Source organism: Sceloporus occidentalis, unplaced genomic scaffold, assembly GCF_023333645.1.
Source record: "Sceloporus occidentalis isolate IW3139 unplaced genomic scaffold, rSceOcc1.0.p SCAF_5, whole genome shotgun sequence".
Lineage (NCBI taxonomy): Eukaryota > Metazoa > Chordata > Lepidosauria > Squamata > Phrynosomatidae > Sceloporus > Sceloporus occidentalis.
The window spans coordinates 37345200-37364013 of NW_028316985.1; the positions used below are offsets into that span (position 1 = coordinate 37345200).

General features: G+C 40.3%; 1 protein-coding gene across 4 annotated transcripts in view; it reads right to left on the reverse strand.

Moving 5' to 3' along the window:
- RANGAP1 (Ran GTPase activating protein 1) overlaps nt 1-18463 on the reverse strand; it is a 33796-nt gene extending 15333 nt beyond the window's left edge. Inside the window, exons 1-4 of one of the 4 annotated variants that reach the window (XM_089523698.1) lie at nt 18210-18463; nt 7356-7500; nt 2434-2561; nt 691-750 (exon numbers count right to left, since the gene is read on the reverse strand). In XM_089523698.1, the coding sequence (XP_089379824.1) occupies nt 691-750; nt 2434-2561; nt 7356-7467 (300 nt within the window). In that variant the 5' untranslated portion in view covers nt 7468-7500; nt 18210-18463. Of the gene's footprint in view, nt 1-690; nt 751-2433; nt 2562-7355; nt 7501-9746; nt 9815-15419; nt 15441-15502; nt 17178-18209 lie in introns of those variants that run through there. The other 3 variants (XM_089523699.1, XM_089523701.1, XM_089523700.1) reach the window with 3 other exon arrangements.
- Nucleotides 18464-18814: the final 351 nt, after the last annotated feature.

Sequence of the window (18814 nt, forward strand, 5' to 3'; positions counted from 1 at the left end):
CCATATACTTAGGCATCTTTACATGGGCTTAATTCCTTTTGTACTTGGACAGACTGCCTTCAGTAGAAAGACTGTGACTGGAGTAGGTCCTTGACAGGGGCACCACTATGGCATCAGGGATATCTGCTCTGCTCCTTGTCTACTTATAACCTTCCACTTGACCTCAGAGGTTCCTATTCACTCACAAAATGAAGGCAACACAATTAGATGGGCAGCTGCTCTTTCTCAAGTTCTGTGGGTTACCCATGAGTGCTAGGCAAGGAGAAAGGATGGACAAGTGACACCCATCTATCCCTTCCTGCTGTTTCCTTCTGGCCTTTATGCTATAGAAGTAGTGTGGTAATGTGTAGGGGCAAACTTAGTGATCAATCTGCAATAACCTCTGATCAGAGAGTGAGTGTATGCAAAGGAGAATGAGGTAAAGAGCAGCAAAGTAACTCCGTTGATGCCTGCCCTTGCTACTGTAGGTTTTTGGGTTTCCCTTTCTTTTTTGCCAGTTGCTTCAATGGCCTGCTCTAGTTGGCACTACCAATAGGATTTCAGTTCCTCTATTGTCATAAAATCTCTGTAAAAGAAACAATAAACTGCTGGTGATTAAGTTTTTCCTGTGCTTTAAACTCAGAACAGTCCCACACTAAGAACCTGCAGTAAGATATTATGATCAAATTAAGAGCCATGAGCTGCACTTACCAAAGCAGGAGGAATCTCAGATCTCAATCTCCCAGTGAACATATCACTCCAATAGCACTTCTAGAATAAGACATCCATATTATATATACATTATATGCTCAAACATCATAGTGGTTTTATTACAAACTATTTATACTCATGTGAAATCGAAAGCTTTCATGGTCGGCATCCATAGTTTTTTGTGGGTTTTTCCAGCTATGTGGCCATATTCTAGAAGAGTTTATTCCTGACATTTTGCCAGCATCTGTGGCTGGCATCTTCAGAGAAAGATGTCAGCCACAGATGCTGGCAAGACGTCAGGAATAAACTCTTCTAGAACATAGCCACATTGCCCGAAAAACTCACAAAAAACTATTTATACTCAGTACAGAAGAATACAAAACTGTGGTGAAAAATATGCAGTACCACAGACTGTCTGGAGAATTTGCTACTTATGTTGCTGTGTAACATAACAGGTACATAGCAATACATAGCAATAATACCTAAGAATTAAGAAAAGTATATTACCAATGAAATATTCTATTCAAAATTGTCCTGTGCTTGAACTTCAAGCTTGAACAATCTTTCACATTTATATTTAAAAAGCTTACTTCTCCATCCCTCCCACTAAACAAAAACAAAACAAAAAACTTAGATCTCAGAGGTTGCACCAGCACTACTCCCCTGCTTAAGTTAGACAAAAATTAGTAACTTCAAAACACAGTCCACAAATACAGTAATCAACCTTCCCCTAGAAATAATTACTTTTGTCCTGTTTAAGTAGGGGGAGAGAGGGGGGAGGGAAATGGCTCCAGAATCACCCCCACAGCAAGAGCAAGTGGAGTGTGTACTGCACATTCATCCCAACATTTTTTTTGTTCCTTGGAAAAATAATCTTTTATTGAAGAATGATTTGAATTAGTATTTACACTACCAGTTCAACCCGTTTTTTTCAAATTTCTCCAAATATGTATATGTAAAGCAATATAAGAGAATCCTGCATAGAAACATGGCAACTTTCAAGTTCCCATCTGCTCAATTAGGCAGTGCTTATCAAAACCAATTTCTTAGTGAACTGTATTTTACAGATTCAATTGTGGAAGCTACTATAGGCCTCACACAATTCAATACAGCTAAGACAACTGTAGGTGTTTCTTATAACTGTCAATGCCACATATGTTTTTGAGCCTTTGTTATCTGCTAGTCAGCCAGTAAATACAAGAAGTTATCTTCATAGCTATACTTCGTCTTGTACAAATGACAGAAAAATAATGTTTGGTATCCTGTTTGGGACATAAGTTGGTGTAACCGGTAACTGAAAGTTATCCCTGTGCACGTAATATTTTGGGCTGTGGTGTTTGGATGAAATAATCACCTCCATCTACTATAACTTGAGCCATGTACCTCTTTTGTCTGACTAGATACTCCTATTCAGTGGCCAGAGGGCAAGGAGCAGCAAATTAACTTCATTCTGCAGGAAGAAAAGGAATCATCCTTAACCTTCTGGGGGTCCTAGAAATCAAGGATAATGTCTTCTTCCTGATGCCAGGTGCAGGAATGGAGCCAACTGGCTGCCCAGCCGCACCACATCCTGCCCAGCAACTGAATAATGGGCATCCAGTCAGAAAATAAGTAGGCCAAATGTACAGAAAGAGGGCAGGATGCTTAATTATGCATGGAATATCTTATAATCTTCCAGTGCAATGCAGGATCTTAGCCGATCAGTTTTTTATTCCCTCTTTCTTCATTTATTGAAATTCTCACCTTGAGCTGAGACTTCTTCTCTAAAGCCTTGGCAATGACCCTTGCTGCTTCCACCCCTACAGTGTTGCCTTCTAGACGCAATGCTTCTAAGCCATCAAACTCTTCAATCTCTTTAATCACTTCCTCAGCTGCATGGGGGAAGAACAATATTATTCTTTCTTAAAATTAAGACATAAGTGCTAAATGTGACAGTTGCGCTATGTAGAATCATGGAGTTGGAAATGACATCAAGGGCTACCCAGTCCAGCCCAACCCCATGCTGCCATGCAGGAACTCACAATCAAAGCACAGTTTACCATATACATGACATTGCTTGGTGAAGTTCACAGAACCACAGAGTTGGAAGAGATTACATGGCCCACCCAGTCCAACCGTCTGCCATGCAGGAACTCACAATCAAAGTACCCCTAACAGATGGCCATCCAGCCTCTGTTTAAAGATCTCCAAAAGAGACTTCACCACACTTCAAGGGAGAGTGTTCCACTGTCGAACAGCTCTTACTGTCGGAAAGTTCCTCCTGATGCTTAGGTGGAATCTCTTTTCCTGTAATTTGAACCCATTGCTTTGGGTCCTATTCTCTGGAGAGGCAGAAAACAAGCTTGCTCCATCCTCAATAGGAAATTCCTTAAAATACTTAAACAGGGCTATCATATCACCTTTTAACCTTCTCTTCTCCAGGCTAAACATACCCAGCTCCCTAAGTTGCTTCTCATAAAGTATGGGTTCTAGACCCTTCACCATTTTGCTTGTGTTCTTTTGGACACACTGCAGCTTGTCAACATCCTTTTTGAACTGTGGTGCCCAGAACTGGACACAGTATTCCAGGTGATGTATGACCAAAGCAGAATTGAGTGATACTATTACTTCCCTCGATCTAGACACTATGGCCTGTTACAGACAGCCAAAATAAAGCTGCTTCGAGTCACAGTGGAGGTGTGGGGTTTCAATGATGCATGCATCCTAAGAGTCCAGAAGCCACACCAAAGCCACGCTCCAGTCCTTAGGGCTGGAGCATGGCTTTAGTGCGACTTCTGGACTCTTAGGACGCATGCATCATTGAAACACCATACCTCCACTGTGACTCGAAGCAGCTTTATTTTGGCTGTCTGTAACAGGCCTATATATCTATGGATACCATCTAGAATCTCATTGAACTGTTTAGCTGCCGCATCACACTGTTGACTCATGTTTAACTTGTGGTCTACTAGGATTCCTAGATCCCTTTCACATGTACTGTTGCCAAGTCAGGTGTCCTCCATCTTTTATCTGCACATTTCTATTTCCTGATCCTCGCCTCTGGAGTATTAGATACCCCTCTCAATTTGGTGTCATTTGAAAATTTCATAAACACACCCTCTACTCCATCATCCAAGTCATTGATAAAGCTGTTGAACAGCACTGGGCCCAGGACTGAACTCTGTGGCTCTCTTCTGGTCACTTCTTTTCAGGATAAAGAGGAGCCATTGCTGAACACCCTTTGGGTTCTGCCCGTCAACCAATTACAATCCACCTAACAGCAGCATTGTCTAACCACATTTTAATAGCTTGTTTGCAATAATATCACAGGGGACCTTGTTGAAAGTCTTTCTGAAATTGAGATATGCTACATCTACAGCATTCCCTACATTTACCAAGCTGGCAATTTTATATAAAAAGAAAAAAGAAGGGGGGGGGGGGGAGAAAGAGAGATCTCAGATTAGTTTGGCACAACTAAGAGTGTCTTGAAAGCTCTGCAGAAATAATCAAAGTCCAGTTCTCATCAATCCCAAATAGTATGGCCAATGGTGAGAGATTATAGGACAGTGATGGCGAACCTATGGCACGCGTGCCAGAGGTGGCACTCAGAACCCTCTCAGTGGGCACATGTGCCATCGCCCCAGCACAGAGTTTGCAAGAGTTTATTACTAGAAAGCCAGAGCGACACGGCACTTTGCCGTAAATAAGTGGGGTCTAGGTTGCAGTTTGGGCACTTGGCCTCTAAAAGGTTCACCATCACTGTTATAGGAGTTGCAGTTTTACCAAAACTGTAGGGTCAGAGGTTGCATACTCCTTACTTAAGTTCCATACTGACAATTCTTGGCAAATCTCTCCTATGGCTCTTGTGTGGGCCTTTCGTACCTAGGATAGTTTTTGTCATGGAATTAAAACCAAGAAGAATTGTCTAAAGTTCAAAGTGGAATGGAATACCATCCTAAAGCTCTGAATACAAAATATGGATCAAAAGTCAACATAATAATTTGGTTTCCTGGGAATCTGTAAATTTTACATTTTTTAAACGAAGGGCTTGCTCTCTTGAATGAGAAACGAAGTAAAATGCATGGCTTGGTTAGGATCTCTATCATCTCTCCACTCTACTCCAACTGTATTAACCCTCCCTTAAAATTTCCATTCCATATACTTGCTGAACCAGCTCTGCCTTCTTTTCAGCATTGCTCTCCTTGGATTCTAGCAAGAAAAGCTTATGAAAATAGTTTGTGGTAAAATAATCCTGATATTAGGATGATACAAATTATACAGAATTATAATAGTGGATTCAAATTTTAGGTATATTATCCACAATGAGATCCATTACCTTCACAACGCATTTGAGACCAAGAAAATAAGATTTTTGAGTCTCTTTCAGACACTATATGATGCTTTCCTCAACTCATTTAAAATTAGAGACAGCTGTTAAATATTCATATGCTCATTCAGTAAAACAGAAGAAATTTTTCAAAGCATAGACTTTTTTCCATTCTAGAACCAATTACACTGATGTACCGAAGACTCAAGGGTTCACCATCTGGCACTTCTCAGGCTGCAATAACTATCCCAGTACAGTGAAAAAACAGATAAACAGGGCTTGACTGGTTCATACGTATAATCTATTAGAGGACGAGATCCAGAACAGAAAGTGGCAAGACACCAGTTGTTTGGAGAGGGGCTTCAGCCAAACATTTCACATCCAAAAGACCATATAGTCCAATATTATCTGGCCATGAACCAAACTTTTCTTCTGAAGCTCTGATCCTGATGGCCCTTTAACCATTGACACATTATTTCATCAGAAGGCAGTTTCTGAAATGTGGCACACTCATGGAATGTATGGAATGTCTTCCTTAAACAGTCTTGCATGGAACCTATGTTATCCAGATGTGTTACATTTTTGTCATTTAAACCCTCATTATATATTGTATTTGCTCTTTTATAATTGCCCTTATGTTATAGATAGGAACCTTCTGGGGAATCATTTTGCCATACACCTTCTTGCCAACAAACAAGTTTTGTCCCAAAATGGTAAAGTGTACTGCCAAGAAACTTCTTGCTCTCTCTTAATATAGATGAATCATACACTATACTGAAATCCATGTTGGATAGAGAATAGAATATGAGCTTTTTACACTGATGTTCTTTCATTCCACAAACCTCACCAAGGTTGTCTGCTACTCATTTTTGTGTGTGTTTTCTTTGTGTTTTTTGTTTGTTTGTTTTTTGTTAAATGAAATAGTTTGGATACCTGCAAAGCAGAGCATATGGTTTGCAGATAGCCACCATCTTCATTTTCCTTATTTCTCAGAATGCCTCTGGGTCCAGGCACATGACAAGCAGCTACCGTTGAAGAATTTTCACAGTACAGCTCACTGACCTACCCGTGGCCCCATCTTAGTGATGGTTGAGGATCAACAGAGGGATATCAGGGTTTTTAGTTTTTAATTGTTGTTTTTATGCTTTGATATTGTGTTTTTAACATGTTATACTGTTTAATACTGTCTTAAGGGGGGGGGAGGGATAAAGTGTTTTTAATTGTTATATTTTATATTTTACTGTTGTCAACCGCCCGGATTGGTTTGCCATAGGGCGGGGTATACAAATTATTATTATTATTATTATTATTATTATTATTATTATTCAGGCTTTCAGGCATGTTACTTTTCTGGAAAGTTTTATAACTGACTATATAAACCACAGCAAACAGTCTGAGAACACAAAACCCCTCCTCCAGGGCAACCATTTTGTAATGGTACCTAGGACTTTTTCACAATTCTAAATGAGTCCACTACTACAAAAAAGTTGAGGATCCCTGGTTCATACATCCTAACCAAAATGTGTATTGGCAAGATGTGAAAAGGTGATAACTTTGCTAGACAGACAAGCTTTTCAACATGGAAGACGGTATCAAAAACTCTATCATACACTAAAGGGTTGGATCAATACAGTATAGTCACAAAATTGACAAAGGCTTACAGATAAACTTTCAGACATCAACATTCAACAATGCTCCATTAGGTCTGTTCCAAGTTGTTATATCTCAGTTAAGCAAACCAAGATATACATAAGCTGTTTGCCTAAGCATGGATTCCAGTATCTCCTCCACCAACAGCCTGCAGCAATTAAATTCTGGAAGTGTACAAGTGCCCACTACTTCCTGTTTCATCAGAACAAATCAGAATCTTAAAACATGACCTAAAGTCAATTTAAGTTCTAGGTGAAGACTGGCTGTCTGTGCAGGAAGAAATGTTTAAATGTGATCTAAAACTCTATTTCTACCTTCCTTCGTTTTAATTAACATGAATAGAACATATAAAAGTGTTTTGGATGCTGCAGTTTACTTATCCTTTTTCTAACCAAAGTGAATATCTATATGAGTCTAATCTGTTGCTGTGTGTCTTCAAGTTGTTTGCAATTTATGGTGATCTAAGACAACCTTATCATGGGGTTTTCATGACAAAAAATTTCCGAGGAGATTTGCCAGTGCTTTCTTCTAAGGCTGAGAGAGTATGACCTGCACAAGACAGAGTTATAGTCCAAAGCTCAAACCACTTCACCAGGCTGGCTCCTAGTCCAATATTACTGCAATATATCCACATATTCTGGGCTGGACCTCTCTAGGATCTATTATCTTATATTAGTTGTGACACTAGCAGCAGTGTTATTCTTCTTACCATCTTCTGCAGTGTTAAGCTTCAAACTCTTGCCTTTAAAGCTCAGCTGCCCATCGCCCACCTGTGTTTTAGCAAGCGACTCTGCCAATTTGGTTATGTCTTCTGATGCCATTTCAGGTTGTGCTGTTACCAGTTGAGACGTATGCTGGGGGGAAAATAAGGGAAAACATTACATACCATCCATTTGGGGTGGGAATGTTAATTCCTAGAGAGTAGAATCTGACCATTCTGTGGCAACTATAAAGGCAGCCTAAAATTGTTATTATTTTGAACATGCTGTTTTATAAGTAAATGATTCTTTAGTTCGAGTTCAACCCTGCTCCTCCCCTCTTAGTGTTTTAATGTACTGTACACAGCAAAAAGAAACACAGCAACCAAGAGTGCATATCAAGAGGGCCAACCAGAATTTGGAAAAGTAACTACAACTCCTAGAATATTGCAGCCAACACAGTCTGACTATGCTGGCTGATGGATTCTGGGACTTATAGACAAAAAAACAACACTATTTCCAAAGTCTGGGTCAAGCCATGATAGTAGCTGCTTATAAAAATAAAAATTCCAACATGATAATATGTCTTCTTATCTCACATTATATAATGTCACCAGAAAAGAACAGAAAGGGTCAGAACAGCTAATATCACAGTGAATGCATCCTGTGAAAACAGCAATATTTACACATACAAGTCAAAGCAAGCAGGCCATGTCACATGTTGCTGGCAAAAATAAAAGAACAAAAAATTACCCAAGTCACCACATGCCAGTTCTAATAGCTGTGGATTATAAAACAGCTATTGAAAAGAGGTCATAGTTTAGGAGTGTATATCACAATCCTTCTGCTAAGTTCCACATAAATAATGCAACTTGGTTTAGCATTCAGTGTCAGCATGTTTCAACAGAGTACTGGTAGCACGAGACAGGAAGAACTAAAGCAGGGTGTCAAACACATTACTGTCACTGGAAGGAAAAATCTACTGTCAGGCAGAACCCAGGAGCTCACATCCACAATTTTATGAAGTCAGCTTCACATTCAGTCAACAAATACTGTACAATTTTCTCTGGTCCCAATATGTGATTGCCACCCAAATCACCTCCACAATTAAGTGTTTAAACACCTGGGATACAGCCAGAAAATGAAACATTCAATTAAGGATGGGGGGAAAATCTTTTGTTTTTTAAAGTGGTAACCAAATTGCTCATATTTGTATCTATTTATTCTCAGTAGTATGGGAAGGAAGCATTCCCCCAACCATACGTTCTGATTCTCGAGTCAGGTTCTTTTGCAGGCATTTACCACCCTACAAAGATACTGAACAAGGAATTCTGTTTTAAATGGACTCTTCCCTCACATTTCATATTATGCTACACAACAGTACAAACCTTAATTTAAAAAGGCTGAAACTAAGAATTGGGTAGTAGCCATTACCAAATAATAAAAGTAATTAGTTTTCTGATGTGTGTGTGCCCTTCAGGTCACCTGTTGACTTATGGTGACCCCATTAATTTCTTGGGTTTTCTTTGGCAAGGAATATTCTGAGGCAGTTTTGTCAATTCCCTTCTGCTGTTTTGGTGAAAAAGAAAGGCTGGATTGTATGGTACCAAACATCATAGCTAGAATGGCATATGAAAAAAAAAGAAAAAAGACAGAGCTCCTGAAATTTTAAAACCTGTATAGAAGAGGGAATTTCAGTAGCTCTTGCTTGTGTGTGTTTGAGCCTTCAAGTTACCTATTAGGGTGACCTCATAAAATTTACAGGGTTTTCAAAAACAAAGAATACCAAGAGGTGGTTTACCATTGCCTTCCTCTAGAATACACCCTACAATATCTGGTATTCCTGGGCAATCCCCATCCAAATTCTAACCATTCCTGGCCCTACTTAGCTTCCAAGATCAGGCAGGATCCGGTTTCTTCAGGGTATTTAATTTCCAAATTCCAGAAGGAAAATAGTCTGTGCTTTATAGATAACTGAAAAACCTTTTATTGTGTAGACCAGGAAAGACGATTACTGGCTCTTTAAAAAATGGGTGTGCCACAACATTTGACTGCCCTGATGTGTAATTGTACTCAGGATCAGAGGCTATCATTAGGACAGAATACAAAGAAACTGAACAGTTTTGAATTGGCAAGGCTGCATTTTATCACTATAATTGTTTCATGTCTATACTGAACATATAATACATAAAGCAGGATTATACTCAAGAAGGAAACTCAGGGAATGAACATCAATAATTTAAGCTATGCAGATGAAACCATGCTACAAGCAGAAAGACTTGGAATGATTATTGAAGAAAGTCAAGGAAGAAAATGCAAAGGCATGTTTACAGCTGAAGATTAAACAAACAAAAATTATGACTGCAGACAATTAAGATATTGAACTAGTTAATTTTCCATACCTTGGTTCAGTTATTAATCAGAATAGAGACAGCAGTCAAGAAATCAGAAGACCAGGACTTGGAAAGGCAACTATGAAGAAACTAGACAAGATCCTGAAGTGTAAAAAATACATATTTGAATACTAAAGTTAGGATTGTCCATGCCATTGTATTTCCCATTTCTATGTTTGCTTGCAAAAGCTGGAAAGTAAAGAAAGCTGATAGGAAGAAAATCAACTCATTTGAGATGGAGTGCTGGAGAAGAGTTCTATGGATAACATGGACTGCTAAAGAAACAAATAAATACTGTAAAACCTAGAACAAATCAAGTCTGGATTATCTTCAGAAGCCAAGGCGGGGTACAGACCACCCAAAAAGGGCAGTCTGCTGGCGCCTTGTTTTGCCGCTCAAAGAAGCCACAGCGGACAAACCACGTGGCTTCCTCGAATGGCAAAAAGAACCCTCAAAAAGCGGGTTCTTTCTGCGACATCCTTATGATGCCACAGTGCACCAATGGCACACTTGCGACATCACAAGGGGTGCAACATGTGGACACTAAGCGTCCGTCGTGTCAAAATGGCAGCGCCCATGTGTACAGGGCACTCCATTTTGCCGCCCTCGTCACGTGCTAGGGGTGAGGCACATATGGGCGGTGCGCCCCCGGCCAACCCCTAGCACATGACAAGAGCGCCCTATAGGCCCATTTGTCCAGGACCCAAGATGACTAAACTGAGACTGTTGTATTTTGGCCATATTATGAGAAGACATTACTCACTAGAAAATACAATAATGCTTGGCAAGGTAGAAAGCAGTAAGAAAAGAGGAAGATAACATTACACAGTGGACAGATTCAATGAAGCCCTGAGTCTGCAAGACATGATGATAGGGTGACTTGGAGGTATTTCACTGTTAAGTTGAAGTTGACTTGACAGCAATTAACAACTATAAACTGTCACTTATTTGCTTGCTAAAATTCCCTTTTGCATGGAACAAAGGTATAGAGGCCCTGCTCTCCTTTTTATGTGGCCAACCGTGCCATAGTGGAAACATCAGAAGGCCTGATTAAGCCTTTCAAGTCATAGTACAGTCTTGTCAAATATATGCAGTGATATATGGAGACTGCAAGTTCACTGCTAACAAGTGTCTGCAGGCTGATAGATCTCCCAAATACAATGGCCAATTCATACAATCCCCGTAGGAGGATGGAAGAAGAGCATCTTAAATTTTGGAACAATAAAGTGCTTGTGAAACTCTCAGATTTCCTAGTAATATCTCAGCTTGCTTTGTTTCCTGTTGATGCTACTGCTTTGATGGGCAACTTCAAAAGTCCACTTTAGCTTATTGAGAGATTAGGTTTTGCTGTTTGAACTAGATGGAAAAGTTCATATCAAAGATAGCAGATGGCTAGGTAGAGTCTAAACTTGATCTAAAATATTTAGGAACCATAGACTAGATCAATAGTCTACTGTCAGCTCAAGTCTGCAGGAAAAGAAACCTAACATCTTATGTGTACTGTATTTAGCAAAATCAGTTCACTGATTTTAAAACATACTGTAGTAGGGCAATATTATTTTCCCTAGGTAGCATCCATTATGTCTGTCCAATAGATTTGAAAGACAAGGCAAGCAAAACTTCTCAGCCAGAGTTAAGATTATGATGGCCAGACAAGTACTTCTTAAACATTTCCTTGATATAAGGATGAGATACAAACCAGTTAAACCATTCCACTTTATGATCCCTAACAGTAGCACATTTCATCTCAATCCTTTCATGAAGTTCAAATAGAGATGTCACTATATGAACCTGTCAACAAAGCAACAGTAGGATAACTTCATCTGCAATTCATTAGTCTAACCAGAGCCAAAAGATTAGGGGTTCTCAACCTTTCGATGTGGCAAGCTCCTCTAAGCACCAATGTGGGAAAGGAAACATTTTCAGTGTTTAATTTTTCCAAATAAAATTTTCTGTTTTGAAGAAAAACACACATTTTTCATGTCATGAGTAAACACAAAGGAATGAGAATGTAATGGTAAGCAAATGATTCTACAGTGGCACAAGTAATTCTTCAAAAAATGACAGTGAAATTAGATGTAGCCTTAGGAGAAGAGAGTAAACTTTGCGGAATCATATGAATAACATCCATACCATAATAAACATAGTTCGTTTTTTTCTTCTTCTTTTAATATACATAGTTCTTTGACTGTGCTAAAATTAATGTGTGTGTGTGTGTGTGCGCTTAGTGCTTTAGTCTCTACAATTTTAACATTGTTAAGGAATTTAAAGGCAACCATTCTAATAAAAAATAATTTCCATATAAAGCTCTGAATTTATTTGAATGTCATAAGTGTGGTTATCTTTCCTAATCAAAATTTCAGTTCATACATTCATGGGCCACTGGGACATTCAGAATTTTTGTTTAGTAAATGTCAGGTCAAACAAACATGCCAAATCAACCTCTCTTTAGCAAACTGGACCTTTTTTTTTTACAAATTCAGTTTTAATTCATATCCAAATTACAGCCTCTAATGGCAAAATAAATCCTCATTCTTCCCAGATGTAATATTTATAAATAAAAATCTGCTTTGCCACAAAGAATGACGGCAGGAAAAAGTAGAATCATGACCACAGAAACAACTGGGGAGAGCAAAGCTACATATCACTTCCCTTGGTTGTGGAGGAAGATGCTACAGTATCCAGTTTCCTTTCCTTATGACTACAAGAAACAAAGTTTTGAAAATCTGTATGGTTTTTGTAAGTTGCAGACCCCAGCTCTCTGAGGAATATTGAGGTTTTTGTTGTTTTTAGCCCAAAACACATAAAATCCTGAAGACACTTATCAAAATTCAAATGAAGACTGCTATGAATTTCAGCAAGGAATAATTCCTGAACCATCAGTTAAAGTATGTGCTCACTTCTATTATAAATTAAAGCTTACCACTCTATTTTTCAGTTTGAATAATATTCTTCCAAGCCACATTATTCAGATAGGTTAAGAACAATCCTTCTAAACCGACAGCAAAAGACATTCTGCTATCTCACACACTATTTCAAAATGGTCTATAACAATATCACCACTTAAATAGTAAGGAATACAGTGGGCCCTTGTTATCCACTGGAGTTTTGTTCCAGGACCCCACCCCTCCCATGGATAATAAATTCATGGACACTCAAATCCCATTCAATCCAATGGCATAACAAAATGGTGTCTCTTATATAAAATGGACAATCAAGGTTTGCTATTTGAAATTTATGCTTTTTCTGAATATTTTCAACCCCTAGATGCTTGAATCCATGGATAAAAAAATCCGTGGATAAGGAGGGCTGACTGTACTACTTTTCTTATCGTTTTATGTCTACAGCATTGCCTTTGCTACAGCATTCTACAAGAAAGATCACCTTCACACTATTTCAGAATGAAGGGATCACATTCCCCTACAGACCTAATTATACCTTTTTGGCATTAATATTATGTTAACATCTTAAACCACCAGCTTTCAACCTGAATTCTGATTTAATGTGTTGCTTTGCCACAATTTTCTACTTAAAATGCCCCAAATCAATGGTACCATCAAGGCTGGATACACTATCCTACTGGGATGGCAGTTGCTGGGGAGCAATAAGAGGAGACAGCCTTCTTGCCTTTTTGTCTCTGGCTTCCTGGAAGCATATACTTGTCCACTGTGTATAAGAAGATATTGAACAGCAATGTTGCATTTTATGTTCTTAATCATCATCATTAACATGCATATTTAGAATAAAAAATGACCAACCTACAGCATGCGGATCAAATCCTGACTCACTAGTAATGATATGTAGCTTTTGTTATATAAGGTAACTGAGGCAGTAGCCTACTTGGCCTTCAGCCGTCACAAAGTATGGGGGGCAGGAATACATGCATCTGTCAGGTCAGCGTCTGTCAGGTCATATATACTATGCCTTGCGTTGGTGGATGCATTGCTTAAGGCGAATGATGCACCTTAGATCACTGGTAATCCTTTCAAGTATTTATGCTTGTCTTTAAAAAACATTTATAACCTACCTCTCAAGGCAGCTTACAACACAGGTTAAGCAGATGGTAATGATCTGTACAAGTATCTTATTTACATCAGTATATCACTATATTAGTGATTTTGTTTGGACTGATATGTGTTGTAAAAAATGTAGGCAGTGAACACTGACAGAACAGCAGGAGTGGGGAACCACTTTGGTGTTAGGTTGTCTCTTCAAATAATTTATGATTGAGTTTTCTTGGCAAGAGTTATTCAGAGGTTTGCCACTGCCTTCTCCTGAGGCTGAGAGCATGTGACCTGCCCAAGTGGGTTTGATGGCTGAGCTGGAAATCAAATCCTGGTCTCTAGAGTCGTAGTCCAAAACTCAAACCACTACACCATACTGCTTCTCAAGGGAAGCCACTGAATTTCTAACATTTTTGGATGAGGAGTTCTATAATCCCTTACTACTTATCAAATTGGCTGGGCCTTCTGGGGAGTTGGAAGTCCAAATAAACTGGAGGATCAAAGGATACTCACCTCTGCAGTACAACTATTACTGTCATAGAACAACTTTCAAAATACTCTGTAGATTCTCTGGCTCTATCCAAAAAGCAAATATCAACTGATGGTGCTGGGACTTCACTGAATAAACCATGGCTATTGGTCTATGACAGAGGTATGCAAACTGTGGTCTTGCGGTTGCATGCAAGGCTGTTTTTGAGACTGTTCATTTCTTAGACCCCCAGACTACCTGTTTTCTGGTTAAAAAAAAGTTTTCAGAAGAAACAATTCACCTTTTAAATAGGTTGCACACACTTCTTATATTGTTTAACTTTAAAGGTTCTTCAAAACCAGAGATGAGCTTCTGTCCACTTCTGGTTTGATTTTGTTTTTCACATTTTTGACAGACCAGAGAGTCTAGGGGCAGAAAACACACCTGCAAACTGATGCAGTGGCCCAATTCTAGACTTAGGGTTCCACTGGGTTCATCTTGCCCCTCCTCCCCCAAGTATTTGACACTGACTTGGGCCTGTTACAGACAGGCCAAAATAAAGCTGCTTCGAGTCACTTTGGAGGTATGGTATTTCAATGATGCATGAGTCCTAAGAGTCCAAAAGCCACACCAAAGCTGCATTACAGTCCTTAGGACTGGAGCATGGCTTTGGTGCGGCTTTTGGACTCTTAGGACACATGCATCATTGAAATACCATACCTCCAAAGTGACTCGAAGCAGCTTTATTTTGGCCTGTCTGTAACAGGCCTTGAAAACTCTTGGAGAGGATGTTCTGAGTTTTGGGAGAAACAGAGCCAATGTGGTGTAGTGGTTTGAGTAATAGACTACAACTCTGGAGACCAGGGTTCAAATTCCTGCTTGACCATAAAAACCCACTGGATGACCTTGGGCAAGTCTCAGCCTCAGAGGATAGCAATGGCAAAACCCTTCTGAAGAAACTGGCCAGCCTCAGCCTCAGAGAATCTCAGCTTCTCTCAACCTCAGAGAATGGCAATGGCAACCCTCCTCTGATGAAACTTGCCAAGACAACCCTATGATAGGATTGCCCTAGGGTCACCCTAAGTCAAAAATTACTTGGAGGCACACCATCACCGTCACCAGCATTTTCATTTTCTTTTAAGGAAGCTGTAGAGATTCTAAATTTGGAAGTAACAAGCTGAGATCAGATTAGACACATGTGCTACTTACTGGTCAGTATGTAAGATGGTCCAGTGTAAGGTGTAAAGCCTGTCCTGGAAGTGGGGAGCATTGCTTGAGAGAATGATACTCACAAATGGTAGTATCTCTCAGTCCAGTTTTCCTCCAGAACAGTCAGGTAGTAACTTTTGTCAATAATGTATTTGTTTAGATTCAGCTTGTGCAATTATACTCTTTCCTTCAGTTCAGGCAAAATTTCTGGGTACTTTTAAGGTAGCATACCTTCACCACATCTCAGTTCAATACTGAACAGCAGTGTGTGTGTGTGTGTGTGTGTGTGTGTGTGTCTACAAATGTCTGCAAACCTCAAATGATGTAAAATGCTGCAGCCAGTTTTTGGTCTGGGGTTGGTTTTAAAAAATGCAGCTTCAGTACTTTCTGTCATCACTGGCTTCCAGTTCATTTCTGAGTATAATACAAAAGTGCCAGTAATTTCCTTTAAAGCTCTAATTGTTAGGAAACACAGCACATTATTTCAAAAGACTTGTTTTCCTCACATATTTCTACTGGCTCACTAAGGTCATCCCCACCTTACCACCGTCAGAGGTGCAATTTGGACCTCTTTTAGTTGGGAGAGACAGTGTGGTATAATGGTTTGAGCACTGGACTACTTATTTGGAGACCAGGGTTCAAACCCCCACTCAGCCATGGAAACTCCAGTTTGTGGACACTCTCCAGCTCCAGAGTGACTCTCTCAGCCTCAGAAGAAAGCAAAGGCAAAATTCCCTCTGAATAAATCTTGCCAAGAAAATGCCATGATATGTTTACTGTAGGGTTGCCAAGCCAGAAAGGACTCAAAGGCACACAACCACAACAAACATTAGTAGTGGAGTTCCTTACCTCAGTAAACTGTTCTATCCCCTCTCTTTACTGAAGCCTTTGACATATTAAGACCATTCACTGTGCTTTTGGGTAACCTTGATCTAGTTGTTGTTGTGTGCCTTCAAATCATTTCTGACTTATGGTGACCCTATCATGGTGTTTTCTTTCCTCAGAGGATGGCAATGACAAAACCCCTCTGAAGAAATTTGACAAGAAAAATAGGTTCACCTTAGAGTTATCACAATTTGGAAATGACTTGAAGGCACAGAAAAACAAATGCACTATCCCTCCTTGCACATTCACAATACTGCAAGTTATTACTTTTTCTCATCATTCCTAATTTATTATTTAACCAACTAAGCCTCTCTCTTGGCTGCTTCCTGAGGAATCTTCCAAGCTTCGGCTCATTTTAAATGAAGCAAAATAAAGACAAGGTGGAGGACAAGAGCCACCCAGTCCAGTCCGACCCTATTCTGACATGCAGGAACTCACAATCAAAGTATCCCTGACAAATCGCTATCCAACATCTGTTTAAAAACCTCCAAAGAAGGAGACTCCACAAGTCTCCGAGAGAGTGTGTTGTTCCACTGTCGGATAGCTCTTACTGTCAGGAGGTTCCTCCTAATGTTGAGCTGGAATCTCTTTTCCTCTAGTTTCAATCTATTGCTGTGTCCTGTTCTCTGGAGCAGCAGCAAACAAGCTTGCTCCATCCTCAATATGACACCCCTTCAGATATTTAAACAGGGCTATCATATCACCTCTTGACAGTCTCTTCTCCAGGCTAAACATCCCCAGCTCCCTGAGTCATTCCTCATAGGGCATGGTTTCCAGCCCCTTCACCATTTTAGTCGCCCTCCTTTGGACACACTCTAGTTTCTCAATGTCCTTTTTGAATTGTGGTGCCCAGAACTGGACACAATATTCCAGGTGGGGCCTGACCAGAGCAGAATAGAGTGGCACTATTATTTCCCTTGATCTAGACACTATACTTCTGTTGATGAGGCCTAGAATCACATTGGCCTTTTAAACTGCTGCATCACACTGTTGACTCACATTCAACTTGTGGCCTACTAAGACTCCTAGATCCCTTTCACATGTAGTCTTGTTAAGCCAGATGTCCCCCATCCTATATCTATGTGTTCCGTTTTTTTCTACCTTACACTTCTCCATGTTTAAATTCATGCTGTTAACTTTGGCCCAGCTTTCTAATCAATTCAGGTCATTTTGAATTTTGATCATTTTGAGGTACTAGCCTCTCAATTTGGTATCATTTGCAAATTTCAAACACATGCCCTCTAATCCTTCATCCAAGTCGTTGAAAACAGATGTCGAATAGCGCTGGACCCAGGACACCCGCTGGTCACTTCTCCCAATTTGGCATCATCTGCAAGTTTGATCAGCGTCAACACTTTAGACATCGGTAGCCAAAACATACACACCAGTGGCACGCTGTCAACGTTTCAGGAGAAACAACGGCTGCTCTTAAACTATGGAATAACCTGCCAGAAGAGATCTGCCATATTACTACTATTCTTGTTATTATTATTAGTGGTATTATTATTATTATTAAGTACCTAACTAGGTCATTTTAGTTTGGCACTACTTTAAACTCCTTGTGTGGCTCTTTGCTATGGAATTCTGGGAGTTGGAGTTTGTTGTGGGGCCCAGAGCTCCGCTCTGGGCCCACAGCAAACTCCAACTCCCAGAATTCCATAGCAAAGAGCCACACAAGGAGTTTAAAGCGCTGCCAAACTGGGTTATTTCTCCTGTGTGAGTGCAGCTTTTGTGGGTTTGTGCTGTTATTAGTCCTTGGTCTGTAACAGCCCAAGACACGTGTACAGAGACGGTATATATGTGTGTATGTACAGACACGTGTCGCCTTGGGGCTGAAAAGCAAGCGCCTATCCTTCTCTCCTTCCTGAACAGAAGCGAAGCCTGCCTTCTTTCCCGCCAACTCACCAACGGCGCTTCAATAATTCAAACCGCGCCAACGTTCCAAGCAGCTGCGTGCGCGAGAGGCACTACTTCCGGTATTCCGGCGGATTCCTGACTGTCACGCCGCCGCCGCCGCCGCTGTTCCTGCCTCGTCCGTTGCCTTGCATTGATGATAATGATGGCGTTGAGGGAGGAGGAGGATTTGAAAGCCGGCAGTTTTGTTTCCTGCGTTCTGATTCGCTCTCCCTTTGGCGCCTGCGCAGGGCGGCTTCTTTTTCCCCGCCCCCTCCTCTCTCCAACCCTCCCTCCCTGCCTTTGCTCTTCCTTTCTCCCTCCCCTCAAGCCATGGTCGCTCAGGGGGGCGGGGACAAAGGGGGTCACAATTGCGTCTCGCGAGACGTGGCTCGCGCTCATTGTCGCAAAGCATTGTGGGGGGTATAGTTTTTTCACACACCCTCAGATTTTATTTTATTTTTAATATAGGCCTTTTCAAATTATTTTTGACATGTGAGGACATGTTCCTCACAACTACACTAAAAATTAGAGAAGGGGCTGAATTCAAATATATAGCCGTGTTAGTATGTAGAATCAGTTATGTAAAGAGAGAGAGAGAGAGAGAGAGAGAGAGA